The 17744-nt window shown below is 40.7% G+C and overlaps 1 protein-coding gene across 1 annotated transcript; it reads left to right on the top strand.

Moving 5' to 3' along the window:
• Positions 1–14052: 14052 nt before the first annotated feature.
• dlx5a (distal-less homeobox 5a) lies at positions 14053–16095 on the top strand. Its single transcript, XM_076301016.1, has 3 exons — positions 14053–14519; positions 15022–15206; positions 15468–16095. Exons 1-3 carry the CDS (start codon positions 14162–14164, stop codon positions 15780–15782), a joined length of 858 nt encoding a protein of 285 aa, XP_076157131.1. The 5' UTR covers positions 14053–14161; the 3' UTR covers positions 15783–16095.
• Positions 16096–17744: the final 1649 nt, after the last annotated feature.

Below are 17744 nucleotides of genomic sequence, written 5' to 3' on the forward strand. Positions count from 1 at the left end.
ACGATGGTCCCTACTCGCACTAAACGGACGCCATCTTGACTACAAAGCGGAAAGGGAGGGACCAGGGACGTCGGGAAGATTTTCCAATTTTGAAAATAATGGCGGACAATTCAGCCGAGACAGCCGGAGCTGCGACACCGCAATCGTATAAATGTAAGTAATGGTGGTAATACGAGGCATTGTACTGTCGTCTAATGCATCACTTACATGTCCCTCACTGACTGAAGCCGATATAATAATTTGGCGAGTTAATTAGCGTAAGTTACATGTTAATGCTACCTAGCTACCTACAACGTTAAGCCACGTTAAGCCAGCCATTGGGACGAGCACGTTATAAATGTAAACTCTATCGTATTAATGCAAGTAACAGCAGTAATACGAAATGTTTACTGACTTATAATGCATTACTTACGTGGCCTCACAGATTGAAGCCGACATAATCATTTGGCGAGTTAACGTAACGTTATATGTTAATGCTACCTAACACGTTAAACCATCCATTGGGACGAGCACGTTATCTGTGTGAACGCTAGTAAGTTATGAAACTGGCTTCGTGACTATGTGCTCGTGAATACAGTATTGTGCCATTGTAATGTTTGATATCACGTATACTATTGACGGGCAAGGGGAGTTCCTTTTGTCTCATCGAGGTATTTTGATCGGTTTTAGGGACGGACGAAGATACAAGGGAGCTTATCCCATGGCGTGCTGCCAACGCAGATTTGTTTACGGGGAGGAGAAATGCGACCCTTACTGGATTCGAGTAAGTACATTGCATTACCAGTTGTATTACGCTACGTTCTTTACTTCAAACTAACGTGATCACATATGCTCGTTGTTATTGACAGTGCTGTAGTGGAGGCTAAACACATGTAAAGCAGTCTATGCATCTCTGGCCCAACCCCAGGATAAATAATCTCCTCAAAATAAATGTTGTGATATTGTTGTTGCAAACAAAACATAAGAAATATTGTAGTTGCATTTCATGTGTAACATAACATATTAGGTGGGCGAACCCAGTACTCATGCCATGTTAAATGATCTGGTAGTGGGCCTCTGTATTATTTAATGCATTGATATGATCTGCTGTTGTGTTTCTTACCAGGGAATTCATTAAGAAAAAGGGGTTGGAGGGGAGGCTGGATGCCAAGGCCATCAGGAAGAGATGGGAGAACTTGGTAAAAGCTTTACAGATATTGGTTGTACACTTGTGTGTTTACCTTTGAACTAATTGGTAAAGTCAAATTAATGATTGATCAATTCCTAAAAATACTACCTACCTACTTTATCAAACTGATAAGAAGTAGACAATGTATTTACCTCTGGTGTATGAATTGAACCATACAATGCTTAATACAATGTTTAATAATGTTGAACACATTAGATTTTGCAGAATGGTCATGTAATTTATTCAGATTTGTTTTGTTTTTTAACATGCCAGACGAAATCAAAAAACAATCATACATTTTAAATTTTTAAATGTAATCATGGTCAGGGACATAACATGCCATTGCCATCCTCTGTCTCTGCTCTGCACCAGAGACGGCTCCTGGAGGTGCTGGTGCTGGTCTTCATGCCCTCCTGACATCAGCATCTGGCTCCAGCAGGTCTCCGTTGCTCATACATATATTATGCAGAACAGTGCAACAGACGATGACGATAAGTCACATCCACTTCCAGAGCCTTGAAGAAGATGGACCTCCATCTTGTCTTCAGCATCCCAAAGGACCGCTCAACAATGCTCCTGGCCTTTGACAAGCTGTTGTTAAAGCGAGCCTGGAGGTGGTTGCGAACGGGCTGTCTGAAGGGTGTGATGAGGCTGATGGGCTGGGACAGGCAGGGGTAGCCCCCATCTCCAAGTATGCTGTATCCTGGTGGAGGGTAGGACTGCTGATAGTAGATGGGGCTGTTCCTCAGTACTCTGGCATCATGAACTGACCCACAGTACCCCACGAACACATCGAGGAACTTCCCCACGTTATCACAGATGGCCTGCAGCTGGATGGAGTAAAAGAGCTTCCTGTTAAAATAACAGGCGGCATCTTGTGCTGGGGGCTTCACTCTGACATGACAGCCATCGATGGCACCAACCACACGGTTGAAGGCTGCAGATCTGGCCAGACGGGCAAAGCGACCCCCGAGGTGAGGGAGCTCTTCTGCGGTGGGATGTCGGACCACTCGATACAGTAGAGCGGCGATCTTCCCACTCGCCCTGTGGACTACCCGGTGAATAGTTGCCCGGGGCATGGCAAAGGCCCTGGCAACCACACGGTAGGAGGAGGGCGTGGCAAGCCAGAAAAGAAAGATCAGGGTGTCGATTTCTGGGCCCCAGCCATGGTCGCATTCCCTGCCCAACACATCCATGAGTGCGTTGAAGGACACCCTTGAAAGGCGATAGTCAACCCTCATGTCACTGTGGCCATCAAAGTATAGTGCCAACACTGGCACTGTGTTATTAATCTGGCAGTACTTTCTGGGGCTGGGAGGACGCTGTGAGTGGGGAGAGGAAAGTGAATTAATTATGTTTTTTTTGTTGAAAATAAAGTGAATATCTGGTTCTGTTACTGTGTTTTCCTTAATTCATTGTCTTTTCTTAACATTCATCAGAATTAGTACATGATAGAGCATATCAATAGGCCTGTCTATTCTGTTGCCTATTGCTTGGTGTATGTTAGTGTAAAGATCACTTAACATTTTGAGCACAAATTCATACACTTTTGTGAAGTCTTATACTGATAGAGCTTTTAATTGTTTATCCACTTGGAGCACACTGAAGTACTGATGGTAAAATAATAACTAGCAGCTTACTGTCACTGTCCTGCATAACATTTATATAGACAGTGAAAAAACATTTAGTAATTGCATTGAAGTATTGTGACATGAAATGGTAAAACGTCTGTGAACCTGCTGTGTACATTTAGTAATTCATCAACTTAATGCAAGGAACTGCTCCTGACTGTTTTGAAAAGGTAAAGTGATTGATTAATCCTACTGGTGTAGCCTACTGCTGCACTGCAATTTGTGCATGATAGGTGTTTGTAAAATACATGAACATACCTCATGTTCAGCAAATAGTAGGAGGATCCTGCGTTGGCGTCGGAGGCGATGTAGTTTCCACATGCTGTGAACGATTGGTTAATGAACGTGTGTGTTTGTAAACAAACGCCGGCATATATTTTTGGCGGCCTGAAAATTCGCGTTCACGTGTGTTGCGTTCGTCATGTCATACCGTCATTTCCGGTAAGCTTTTTAACATAAGTGTTCCTTTTGGAACAATACTAACGATCGAAAGTGGGCACTACGGCTGTAAGTGGTCAGTGCACATTAGCAGTGCACTGACGTAAGTATTCGGAATGAGACAGACCTTTGGACTGACATTATAGTTGCTTGAATAATGGTAATTCTGCTTTCAAAAGAGAAGCAAGACCTAATCCTGTAAAGTGCACCTAATTGAATTTTTACCTTTTTTGTGAGATCAAGCACATGTGTTCTAAATGATAATTTGTTATCTAGCCAAATGCCCAGATATTTGTATTGAGAAACTTGCTCAATTTGTGCCCCATTTAGGGAACAAATGTTATAGACATCAAGGTCACACTTTCTCAATCTAGTTTTTTGCTTATGTTTTTGCTTCATTTAGAACCAGTTTAAGATCTTTCAAGGATTTCTGCACACAATCAAATGGACATTGAAGATATGACACTGCTTGCTTTACAGATGGTGCATAGGCATAAATTATTGTGTCATCTGCATAGAAATGCACTTTACAATATTCTATTGAAGCACAGATGTCATTGATATACAATGTAAACAACAGTGGTCCCAAAATTGAGCCCTGTGGAACACCATTATTTAGTCTCAATGGCTCTGAGGTTGATCCTGTCACATCTACCCACTGTGTTCTATTAGAGAGGTAGTTTTGAAACCATTTAAAGGACATTTCATCTAGACCAAAAGAGGTTCGTTTTTCAAGAAGTAACCTGTGATTAACAGCTGCACAATGTTTCTTACTGTCAACAACAGTAGCTATATAATTTACTACAGCAGTTGCTGCTGTAATTGTGCTGTGGCCAGCTCTGAACCCAGATTGATAAGGACTTAATGTAGAATATGATGACAAAAAGGAACAAAGCTCTTCATTTACAAAGGATTCTAACATATAGCTAAACATGGAAGCTTGGAGATTGGCCTATAGTTATTCAAATCACTTGGGTCTCCTCCTTTATGTAAAGAGGTCACAAGGGCTGATTTCCAAACTTCTGGAATAGAACCAGAGCAGAATGTTAAATTAAAAATGTGAGTTAAAGGTTCAACAATGACAGGGGCTGCAGTCTTTAAGAGATGTGGGTCTAACTGATCTGCACCCAGAGCTTTTCATACACTTGGAATTACACAATCCATAAAGAACCTCAGATTGGTTTACTGGTCTAAATGAGAAGGAAGGGTTATTAGGCCTATTTGAAAATAAAAACCTCTCTTCTTCAGTGACACTGAAATGGACTTGTGTCTCTGGTGCCATATCCACATTATTCAATTGATCAATGAGTACCACATTTGAGTACCACACAGGGGCGTGCAAGACCTTTGAAGGGGCAGGGGCTCAAATTTTTAAAAAAAGGGCACATGGAACAAAATTTTCAGAAAACGTGTTAACTTTATTTAAAACTTAATTTTGATTGCAACCCAATAGAGAATAAATTAGGCTACATGCAAATTATATAAAAATAAAACATCTTCCATCTTATTGATTAAATTCAAAGCTAATTTTAATAGCCTAGAAATCTAGACGCACCCTAGTGGCAGCAAATATGTTATTGCCTAGTCTGGCTTGTCAGGCTATAATTATGACCGCCGCGCAGCGAAATTTCGCATGTCCAAATTTCCGTCAAGGATTCCCGGGACACTGAAAGACCGGGGTAGACGAAACATGGTGGGCATGTAACCCCATATGGATAGCATGGAACCATCGTTTTTCGTTTTGATCTGTAGCCCCCCCGCTGGACTGCACCCCCCGAAAGGAGGGTAGGGCAGACACAGTTTTCTGTGAATATCTCGAGAACCGTAAGGTTTAGGAGGACCATGTTGATCTCAAGGGGCCATGTCAACCCATTCCATAACCACTCATTTCATGTAAAGCGCCACCTAGTTAAACACAAAAAAGTAAAAATGAGGTGTTGTAATCGCAGGTATCTGTGACCTAACATAGTCAAAACTGCACGAAATTGGAAGTGTAGGATCATTATGACACCCTCTGAATGCACGCCAAGTTTCGTGGAATTCCGTTCATGGGGGGCCACACAATAAATTAATTTATGTTACTATACACCAACTGGCCTGTAGGTGGCCGGAGACAGTTTTCTGTGAATATCTCGAGAACCGTAGGGCCTAGGAGGTCCACCTTTTTTTGTATGTTGGTCTTAAGGGGGCATGTCAACCCATCCCATTACCACTTATTTCATGTATAGCGCCACCTAGTTAAAAATTAAAAAGTGATCAAAAAATTAGGTGTTTTCATCACAATATCTCTGGCTGACATGGTCAAAACTGCACGAAATTGAAGGATCATTATGACACCCTCCGAATGCATGCCAAGTTTTGTGAACTTTCGTTCATGGGGGGCCTTACAATAAAATAATTTATGTGTACATTTAGTGACCGTACACCAACAAGGATTCCCGGGACACTGAAAGACCGGGGTACACGAAACTTGGTGGGCATGTAACCCCACATGGATAGCATGGAACCATCGTTTTTCGTTTTGATCTGTAGCCCCCCCGCTGTACTGGACCCCCCGAAAGGAGGGTAGGGCAGACACAGTTTTCTGTGAATATCTTGAGAACCGTAGGGCCTAGGATGACCAATTTTTTCCGTATGTTTGCCTCCAGGGGTCATGTTAACCCATTCCATGTGCACACATGTGCATAAACAGATACACACGCAAACACATACATTCACAGTAATCATACGTATGACACACTCACACAGTAAACATATGTACACATGCATGCACATGCACAAACACACATACGCAGGCAAACACACAAGCACGCACACACACACTCACCCACACACATAAACATAAACGTGTACACGCACACATGCACACAATTCAAGAATTTCTCAGAATTATGAACAGGCAAGATGGGGGTGGGGTTGTATAAAATCAATTTTACATGTGAAATTTATGAACTAATCATGTTTTGGTACTTGTTGTCTAGCAGATACCAGTGAGAATTGAGTGTGGATAATGCAATTTAGTGAGACAGTTAGAATCATATAGGTCTTTCAGCATGATTTATTTTTGTGGAAAAAATGTGCTGGACTGGGCGGTACATCTAGTTTTAATGTTTAGCACAGTGAACTACCACCATTAGCAAGCTGGTGTCTTGCAGATTCAAGTGCTGTGCGTGTGGCCACTGAGTGAAATGACTAATACGATTTTGTCTTTTAATTTAGATTTTATTATGCTGGCGGCTAATCACACAATTTTAACGTAGTTTGAAAGGGACAGGATTCAGGAATAGGCTACTAAGACAGGTCCCTCTTCTGTCTGACTCACCTCATGTTACCCCTGTATGCATTATAGACTGGCTTCTGACAGAAATGACGTTTTGTGCCAACATGTAGAAACACTAGGCCTACTACAGCCTTTAATTGGTGAATGGAGGTGCAAATTCCTTTCTTTGGTTATTGTCCGCGATTCACATTAACTGTAGGCTGTATTGTAAACGTCGCCACATTTGATCACGTTTTGACTGCATGGATGCGCGATTGAGTGCGCATCTAAATAATATGCAAGATGCAACAATCATTTCTAAGAGGCCTATATACAGTCATTTCTGGCATTACTACTAGCATATGAATGAATTATTTATGTTGAAAGACGTGAAAGAAATGACACAGGCTTGCACAAATTCATCATTTAAAATAAAACGTTTCACTTTCGCTATCATTGCGAGAATAGGCTACAATATGGAAAATGTTCCCTTTCAGTCTGATCGGTTCCAAACATGCATGGGAGGTCCGTGTACCTTCTGTTCATTTGATTTTCAAGGTTGAAACAGTGATCAAAAAACGGATTTGAAGACCTTTACCTAAAACAGTACTTCCCAGAGAAAAATAAAACACAAATATTGAAGCATTTTGTGCAAAAAATAATCAAATATACAATGAGGGTTTGAATTTCAATATTGTAATTTCAATTAGTCATTATTCAAGTTAAAAATGAAAACAGGAACTCCACATTCACTACTGCATGCTGACAGCATTTTTTTGCCACTGCCCGAATGGATAATTGCTAGCCTATATGTTCATCAAAGGGAGCAAGATGGTGATGTTGAAGGACAGTGATCTGCACATAGAAAAAAAATCGCCAGAACATTCCAAGCTTCTCATTTTGATCGATATGTAGGCCTAATTTATGTCCCAGGTGTGCTAGGGATGGGATTAAGGTTGCGTGCACCCTTCGAAGAAAGAGGGGGAAATGTCACTGAAAAGACAATCGACATCATGCATTTATTTGCCTATGTTTTGTAGGTATAGGCTTAGCTTAACAGTTTAAACTGCAAAAAAAGAAAAAATCTAACGTCGGTGCGTTTGACTCGTGCACATGCATATGTGCATGTTGGAATGTGATATATCGGTTTTAGTAGGCCTATGTATTTGCATTTACCTTGTGGTGTGTTAGCATGTGTAGTCCTCCCTTGGTTGTACCCATAGACTGTATATATATATATATATACAGTCTATGGTTGTACCTCATGTGTTTATTCATGTGTGTTGTGTGTGACTACCCGTTCGTGTATTGTGCATGTGTTAGTGACTAGCCTTGTGTGTTCTATAATGATGTTTTGACCTGTGTTCCCCGCTCCTGACCCAATAAATGTAGGCTACTGATTTTAACCTTGTTGCCTCAGTTGTTACAATATGAATATAAATATAAATTAGTTGTAGGCCTATGTCATTTTTAACAGAAGCATCTGCGAAATACCATTATCATAAGCATAACCAAATAGCCTACGTCCTCGGTCAGCTGGCTACTATATGCTTCCTTAGGCCTTATCACGTGCACCCCACCCCCCACCCCCCAATGCAAGGACAGCTCATTCTCGATTCTTTCTCCATTGCTATTCTCCTTTACCAACATAATACAGGCAACGATAGGCTAGTCGCGCATACAAAACAACAGAGGAGCCCAAATGCATTATTTCCGTGCCTCATGCAGTGAATTGTTGTCAGATTTTTTCCAGCTCTGCGTTCAACGGCTTCCACTCCCCTTGCTCCTAGTTGATACAACGTAGCTGACATTTCTGCATAAGTTAGCATGTCTCTAATTAAAACGTCATAGGTTTCAATGTAGGACAGCCTAGCGGGGATAGGCCAAATGAAAAATTGAGGAAAGTGCCGATTTCACATTCTTGTTGTGCGGATTTTGGATTTCGGTCGTGGGGATACAAAGTTTAATATCCAAAACAAAAACACGAGGGAATTTCCTATTTTGTTTTTTAAAAATACAGATATAAGGTCGTTTTTTGATTTTCAATTTTCGTTTCGAATTTGAAAATCAAATGAACAGAAGGTACACGGACCATGGGATTTCCTTAGCCTGTGCTACACCTTTCCAAGAAGTTTTGTGAAAATTGTACCGGTAGCTTTTGCGATATTGTTGACAGCCCTACCTCACCGCAGTAGGGTGGAGTGAATGGAAGCTTTTGATAGTGCACGCCACTAACGAAAAACGGAAAATCACCAGGACAAACCACTCAGGGGTGTAGGCTACTCTAGAACCATAGGTCACTAATTTGTGCGTTATTTACGTTTGATTACATTTCAGATATGTGTTGGTTTCCTGTAGGCCTAGTATAGCGCTTTGATTCTTTCTTTATTTTTCTATGTCCGAATATTGGGGGGGGGACATTTTGGTCATATTTGAATATTGGGGAGGACACGTCCCCCTCTATGTCTATGGTGACTACGGCCCTGGGGGTCGTTTCTAGAAAAGTTAGCAAAGACGTTGCTCAACCACCATGGTACGACGCAACTTGCGACCAAACAACGACACTGTTACACCTGTTTCCAGAAAGCATCGTACCTATGTCGCAATTCACTACCTCCGACGTTCGAACACCGTAGTTCCAACAACGTTGTTGATGATGCAGCGATACATATCATTGGTGGAAACAGTGGCAACGTATAATACCCCACCCCCTAGAAATGTTCTGTCACGGCCTAGGCCTATGTCGACACTTTTCTAATCTAAACCGAGTGATTAATGCTGGCATTGTCATTGCCATCAGCCAAAACCTAAACCTATTGCAAGCATATAAAACAGTTAATTTAAGCAGACCAATATGAGTCATTATTTGTGTTAAATATCTATGTTGGAAAAAATATATAGCCTGGACAAATGTCTGGGTATCCCATAGCATATCAACTGTCTCGTGGCTTAACGGCAGCGCGTCAGTGCACTGAGCGCTCGGCCGGAGTTCGCATCCTATGTCTTCTTTTCATCTCTGACTAAGAGTAGGCCTACGAGACGCAACAATAGGTTTTGACCATACATATTTATGTATATAGTTACTCTACATCGAGAGACCATAGGTAGGCCTAAAATACATCAGTCAAAAACAATTGAATGTCACACTAGTTCACCTGCAGGTAGCGAGAAGCAAGAGGACAATCTCACATCATAAGAAAATCGAACCTACAACGTTGGGATAATAAGTCATCTGCTTTAGCCACTACACTATTTATCATGTAAGGGACTGTGAAGATTATAATACTAAAAGCAAGGCAATACTTGAATTAACATAAATAGCAAGAATGAGCCAAGTAGGGGAGTCAGTGTCTTAATCAAAATTAAGCTACAGGATAGATCGATCAATCATTGAGTCACGAGATAAACATCCACTTCGCAAATTTTGGTTAGGCGGTTGTGATTTTTGGTTAGGCGCTCCAGACACCAACAGGAACTACGACGACACAAGTGCGACTGCCTAGGGGCAGTAGTTCAAACGACCAAACTTTGCGTCCTTGTTTGCGATTGAGAGTTCGAACTACCCTTTCTAGAAACACCAAATCCAAGAACGATGGAGCGTACTACCAAGGTTGCGACGCAAGTTAGCAAACGATGCTTTCTAGAAACGACCCCCTGGTTTGATAGCCTACTTCATTAAACATGAAACAACTTTAAACATGTTATTCTCTATCTCTAAGCTGAATACTATTGTATGTTCAGATAGGCTAACTGCCAAGTGACCTTACCGTGCTCCCAAACGTCTCCTGCAGCACTGTGCCTGCGTGCACCTTCTGAGAGTTCACTGAATGTATGACGTCACGGATTGGTGGCCGCAAGGCATTTCAATTAACACAGAACATTTTTCTTTTTGTAAATTTCGAATTTCACAAACTATTAATGAGACAGTTTAGCGAATATTCACGTTGGAACTAGCGGAAGTATTACACATTTTAAAAAGTAAAAAACGGGTCTTGTCAAAAGGGCACTTGGACATCAAAGGGGCAAAAGGGCAAGTGCTAGAGCCCCTGTAGCCCCCCTTCTCTGCACGTGCCTGGACTACCACATTTGATTCAATTGATCATTAAAAGCATTACAAATCTCCATTTTCTCATTTACCACTTTAGCATCCAACATAATTTGTTGAGGAAGAGTGGTTGAAGAAACACCTTTAAGGGACTTAATCACTTTCCAGAATTTCGCTGGATTGCACAGTCAGACAGATTGTTCAAATAATAGGTAGATTTAGCCCTTTTCACAAAGAATAAGTGCATGTATTTCTAAGATGTCTGAATGTTTGCCAATCTCCATCACTACCAGTGGATCTTGCCAATGCCCAAGCTTTATTTCTTTGAGAAATATTCTCACCTAGATCATGACTAAACCAAGGGTTACATCTTTTTTTTATCCTAAATCTCTTAAAAGGGAAGATTTGACATAAAGATTTGGTATGGCCATATGCGAGTCCATATGGTTAAGTGTTGCCTCAGGGCAACATGCAGTTTTTTGTAATTTCCTATGACACCTACATTGATATGTTATAAAAGGTTGTTGATAATACATCAGTAAATGTACACCAGATAGTCACAGATAAAAACCAAAGGTTCCTTTGAAATTCAGTAGAAAATGCTTGGGGTCATTTTTGATCCCACGTATGGAAAAGTGTGGTATTGATACAAAAAATGCAATTAAAAAATATACCAATTACACAAATCCAAATGGCCTCATGTCAAAGACAACCTTTGAGGAATACATGGAAGATTAAACAATACAATTTTAAAATGACCAAGATATTGCAAAAGAATAACCGCTGGGCTCATTTTTGACCCCACTTATGCATCTAAAGGTTAACACAATCATCCCATTGTCTGCTCCAGAAGTGCATTTACTTTCCTTTGCTGGATTGATCAACAAGCTTCAACCGACTTTTCAAAAATGTGGTTGTACTCAAAGGCATCAAGCTAAAGAGACAGGATGCACATGCATACACACACACACACACACACACACACACACACGCACACACACACACACACGCACACACACACACACACACACACACACACACACACACACACACACACACACACACACACACACACACACACACACACACAAACATTCATTACACTCCCTCTCTCACACCCCCTCACTCAGTCCCAGTTACTTGCTCACCCACACACATTCAAGTGTGCCTGTTTTTGGTAGAACTTTTGAACTGCTGTGGAATTTCCGATGTGTAGAATTATTGGAGTTTTAATATTATGCTAAATGTTTTTTGAGTATTTTCAAAATACAAAAACATGGCATGGCTACAGTATTTTGTAGTTGATTTTGATACATTTAAAACAAGGGTATTTGGTCATTTATTTAAAAAAAAATATTGATGTATTTTTGTCCATCCCTGCTCGCTCACTTAGGCCAGCTATTGTTACATCTTGGCAATTCATGTGGAATTGTGTTGACCTAGATATCTTCTGACACACAAGCAAGTGCTCTCGGAGAGGGACCTATAGTCTGCATTTTCCTTTGACTCTGATAGCAATAGATGGTTCATTAATTAGTTAAGAATAGGCTGACCAGGCACCTATATTCTAAATGGGCACTTACATCCAAGTGCTTCTAATAGGTAAGTATGGTGAGTATGAACACAATCACCTAATACGTTCACACACTAGTTCAACTGACACTGATACACTTTGCTGCACAGGCAGCCCACAAGAAACATCAGCAGCCAGCATTGTGCAATGTCAGGATTTTGGACGCATTTTCAGCTCAGCGGAGAACATTCTTATCATGACATAAAGATGGATGTACCTGTCAGTGTCTGCTGTAAAACATGAGGTTTACTTGGAAATCTAGCATGAAGAGTAATATTTCTTATTAAATGTCAGGCTCATTGTATTTGATGCACACCACAAATTAAACGGCAAAAAAGTTATATCACCTTCATAAACTAAAATACAATGGCTCCATGCAGATTTGATCAATCTTTGTTCACATTTTGGAGGTTTTAGAAAGCACCCCAGGCTCATCATAAACTCTTAATTATTATTGACAATATGTATTATTTTAATACAATTTAGCTAGCAGGACTATATAATGCCCACCCTTGCACTCACAATCTCAATCACACACCACAAATACATGGTGATATTTGGCTGGATATTAACTTTTGGTGATGGTAATTAAACATGTGCAGATCAGAGGACTTTGAACCACCATACCTTAAACCTGATGAGTGACTTTCTGACTATATGCTTAAATGTACATGGGCATGAATAAAAAGCAGATTTGATTCAGAATTGACATGATAGATATGGGGCCAGAGACAGGAGGATAATTTATCTTTAACATTGAGTAATTTTGCTACATGATGCAACAGGGTCAAATTTAAGAGGAATGAGGAAAAGAAGAATGTAACATGTAACATTAATGACGTATGGCAAATACCGGGCTAAACGCGGCAAGTTGTTTGACCCATATTGAGCCGAAAAGTCATGCAAATGTTTTAACTCCAGCCTTGCACCAACAGACGGCGCTATTTTACCGTGAATTGGATCTAAGGGCGCACATAGGTAAAGGCATAGGCATGGGCAACTGACAGGCTATTGGGCAACTGAAGAGGATGTAAAGAACATTACATATTAAAAAAATTAAGATAGCTTGACTGGCGTCAAAAGGACTCCTGCTTACAATGTGCTTGGTATGACACGATTTGACTCAATCTGGAGGTTGATATGACACATGATTTTGACTCTATTCTCTTCACCTTTTGTTTCACTGAGTTGGCAATATACAGTAGCCTATATATTAACCTAGGTAACATGATCAGTTCCAAAAAGCATGTTTGAATTACTCTGAAGTTGCCTTTCAGAGAACATAAGGGAGAGATGTTTATGGCCTGGCACTGTCTCCTGTGAACTTTTTGAATTAAACAAAACAGGTAATTAAAAACAGCATTATACATTTCAGGCGAATCAAACAGAATACAACAAAAATGTTTTCAAAGTAAATGAAGATGCCCTATTCTGTAGCACCAATTACACGTCGTACACCAATTCCCAAATCTATCATAGAACAGATTAGATTTAGGGAATTATTGGCACAAACCTTTGACCGCTTGCCTATATGTCTGTCTGTTGTTTAACTACAAAATAATGTATATAATGCTGTCTGAGCATGTTTTTCTGCAGAACAGCACAAACATCTCCTCTTTGAATGCAAAACGTATGGAATATGGTTATTGCTAATTAACCTGCATTAACCTACATAAATACACAATTTTGATTTATTAGTTAATCCATAACATGGTTGCAATTTAGCGCCATCAAAGAGGTTGCCTATATGGACTGTTTGTAAACACACTGCAGATACTGACAAGCAATGATTACTTCTGCTTGTGCAAACTGGCGGAACAAGTTGGGGTGTAGCTGCTGTCTGCGCGCCTCGGCCAATGGAACTAGGTCCTCCCTTCAGCGCGTAAGAGCGCAATTTAGGATTTAACCAAGTCTTTGCTGCGGGGCTTGCAGCAGTCTTGAAGAGAGATCGTCGACGTCTGCACACGCAATGACAGTATAGAATCTAGACCCCCGTTAGTGCAAGACAGACATTTTTCGTCGCCTGCACCTCTGCGCCCTTCGAATTATGACTGGAGTATTTGACAGAAGGATTCCGAATATCAAACCTGCAGATTTTCAAAACCCTTTTCAGATTTCGACCATGCACCACCCGTCTCAGGAATCTCCAACACTACCCGAATCAACAGCCACGGATTCTGGCTACTACAGTCCTGCCGGTGGAGTTCACCATGGGTATTGCTCGCCCAACTCAACCTCTTATGGAAAATCCCTTAACGCATATCAGTACCAGTATCACAGTGTTAACGGATCGGCTGGAAATTACTCTGCAAAATCTTACCCAGATTACAGCTCTTACACCACCGCTGCCTACCATCAATATGCCGGAACGTATAGCAGAGTTCAGTCACAACCCAGTCCACAAGGTGAGTCCATCCAAAATTATTATTAATGTTATTATTGTTATAGTTATTATTATTATTATTATCCATTATTTATTAGTATTATCATTATTACTGCATCAATTCCTGCTGCTATCGTACATTTAAAAAAAAACAAAGGAGGGGGGTGGGATGGGGGGCTCAGATATTCTAAAATTCCTAATTTCACGGTTCATGTTGTGGAAATATTAGCTATTGTTTACGTTTAGGGAAATATTGTAGCCCAGGTACTGTGATAGTGCTATAGAATCCAGGCCCTTGAAGACAAAGTGTCTTCGTGTTGGAAATAGTTAGCAACATGAACAAAATGCTCTTATATTCTACCAAAACAAAATTATTTTCTGTGAATGCTTCTCCAATACGTCCATTTTATTTTGCGTTTACAGGCCCTATATTTTGGTGCAATATCTTGCTGTTTTATGATAAACTGGGCATTATGCCGATATGATTTATAATAGTATATATTACATTTTTTCCTCAAATTCAGAAAAAGAGGTAGCAGAGCCCGAAGTAAGAATGGTAAATGGAAAGCCCAAGAAAGTCCGGAAGCCACGAACCATCTACTCCAGTTTTCAGCTCGCCGCCCTACAGCGGCGGTTTCAAAACACTCAGTACCTCGCCCTTCCCGAGAGAGCGGAGCTGGCTGCGTCGTTAGGTCTCACACAGACACAGGTAAATCATTTATTCTACCGTTTTGCTTTATAGTGACACGTTTGTAATACATAGTGATCGATCAATGCTATTAGTAGGATACAACTCTATTTAGGCTGTACCCCATGAGACCAGAAAGGGTGGCATAAGTGAGGGGTTAAACGTTCAAGGATGTTGCGGATATTTAATCAAATCCATTATTTTTTAATCACCCAACACGTGCTGTTGTATAATCTCTCATGTCAGAACCATATCTAATTGCTGTAACACGTTTCCCCTCAGGTCAAAATATGGTTTCAAAACAGGCGATCCAAGCTGAAGAAGATCATGAAGAACGGGGAGCTTCCACCGGAGCACAGTCCGAGTTCCAGCGATCCGATGGCATGCAATTCCCCTCAATCCCCCGCAGTCTGGGACTCACAAGGCCCCCCAAGGCCCCATAACCACCAAAATCAGCAAAGCATCAACACGGCGGCGTCTACCTTTTTGGAGAACTCTGGCTCATGGTATTCCAGTGCTAGTAATATGAATTCACACCTCCAGGCGTCCAACTCATTACAGCACTCACTCGTTCTTGGATCAGGAACGTTGTACTGAAAACCCCTCACTTATTTTGTTGTATCGGACTGGTGTGTAAATTCTTTTTTGAGGAATATGCAATGTATTATTATGACAGTCATAGAAGAACGTGTAAAATGTGTAAATGTGTGCATGTAATTTATTGCATTTGGAAGACTTATTAAATGTTTTAAATGGACATTGGAGATCCAAATACTTTGGTGCCTTGAATTTTGACCTCATCACTAACTTAACATTTCTTGTATAATTTTTCAGTATAGCCAAGATGGCAATTGAATTGTATATTGCAAGGACTACGCCGAAAAATAAACAGCTGACTTATGATACTATATTTTATATTGGTCTTTCAGAGATGAAGTCTTTTCAGATCTCAATTGATCTGCTAGATCTACGCATTTTCCCATTTTTGTAGAAAGTTGCAGAATAGATGAAGATTGTTTTACTTATTTGGAGAAGCATGTTATCATCAACACATTATACACAAAACAGATGTCTGATTTTGTTTTTTTCTTTCACATCAGCGGAATTTCGTATTGCGCAAACAATCTACGACTGGTCATTTGAAAACTAAATGTAGGCCTATTTTATCAAACATATCCTGGCCTGCTGAAAAACTTAAACCTAACATTATCTGAGTAAATGTATGATTGAACACAAAACGGTAGTTTTGAAGAACACTAATATATTGGGCATACTTTATCATTGCTGGAATGTCTCCATGAATGTCAGCCAAGGCTATTGTCTTTAATATTAAGATAATTTGCTGCATGTTATCGCCCAATTCTTCTTTATATTTTTGCTGAGGTTGTTGAACCACATCTGGATTTCAGCCTCCTCTCGATAAAATACGGTTGTTGGTCTAGAAGACAGTCAGCAGCCTTGCTCTCTTTGTGTCCCTTACAATTAACTGCTTTGAATGGCAGTGAGGAGGCGAAGGGGCGGCACGGAGATCTGAGGCTGTCCGCATTCCTGTGGGGGCAAGCCGGCTCCAGAGCTCTGCCACTCCCGGCCACAGCCCCCTCATACACATCTTCTCGGTACATTTGAACATCTCATTATAACCTAGCGTGGACGTCGACACTACATGTGTGCCGTTAACTGTCTCTCTCTAGAATGAAGCAGCCACGATGGTGCTAACATAAGAGTGCTAACCTCAGGGCTATCCTGCTAAATGTAAGGTGGGGTTTTCTGTGGCATTCGTAGTGTGAATATTATGCATTTAATATAATCCTCTCTGTGTTTTGGGAGTGCTGAATGTGTAGATTGTTACGGAGTGTCCATTAATCCCATGGGGAAACACTTCCTGGATGAATGCACATCAAATGTCATACAATACTGTAAGAATGTGGCATAGCTCTTATTTCGTACCACTTGACACCTGATTTATTCTCTCAGAATCCGTCACATTCTTGTCTTAACCCTAGAAGTGGGAAGATTTGAAAACACATGTTTGAATAGAGGAAATGAAATAAAATAGGCCATCCCCCACATAGCTATAGGCCTACACACACCCACACAACACACACACACACACACACACACACACACGTCTACACGTGCAATATGCTCTGGTCCTGCCCATCTCGAGATGATGGATTATGTTGACAGGTCCTATGGGTAAGCAGGTCTAGCCAAAACATAGCAGTCCTGTTTATTCAAATTATTTAGTTGATAACACATCTATTTATCGCTGTATTTTGTACTCTGCAACTGGGGGGCATAAGCAATGACGTCGAGGCACTAGGCTTCCTCTACTTAGATCTGGATCATCATACTGTTTATGCCGCAATTCATAGAAGCGTACACACACACACACACACACACACACACACACACACACACACACACACACACACACACACAAATCATCTTATGCCATTATATCGAGAGCCTTGTTAAATTCCAACTGAACATTTTCCACTCGGCCGCTCTGATAATCGAGTCTAAATAATGACAGTTAGCTTTACTGGACAGCTTCAA

This window comes from Alosa pseudoharengus, unplaced genomic scaffold (genome assembly GCF_046254945.1).
Source record: "Alosa pseudoharengus isolate Yale_2024_CS ecotype anadromous, Long Island Sound unplaced genomic scaffold, YU_APseudo_1.1 YU_APseudo_1.1_scf_23, whole genome shotgun sequence".
NCBI lineage: Eukaryota > Metazoa > Chordata > Actinopteri > Clupeiformes > Clupeidae > Alosa > Alosa pseudoharengus.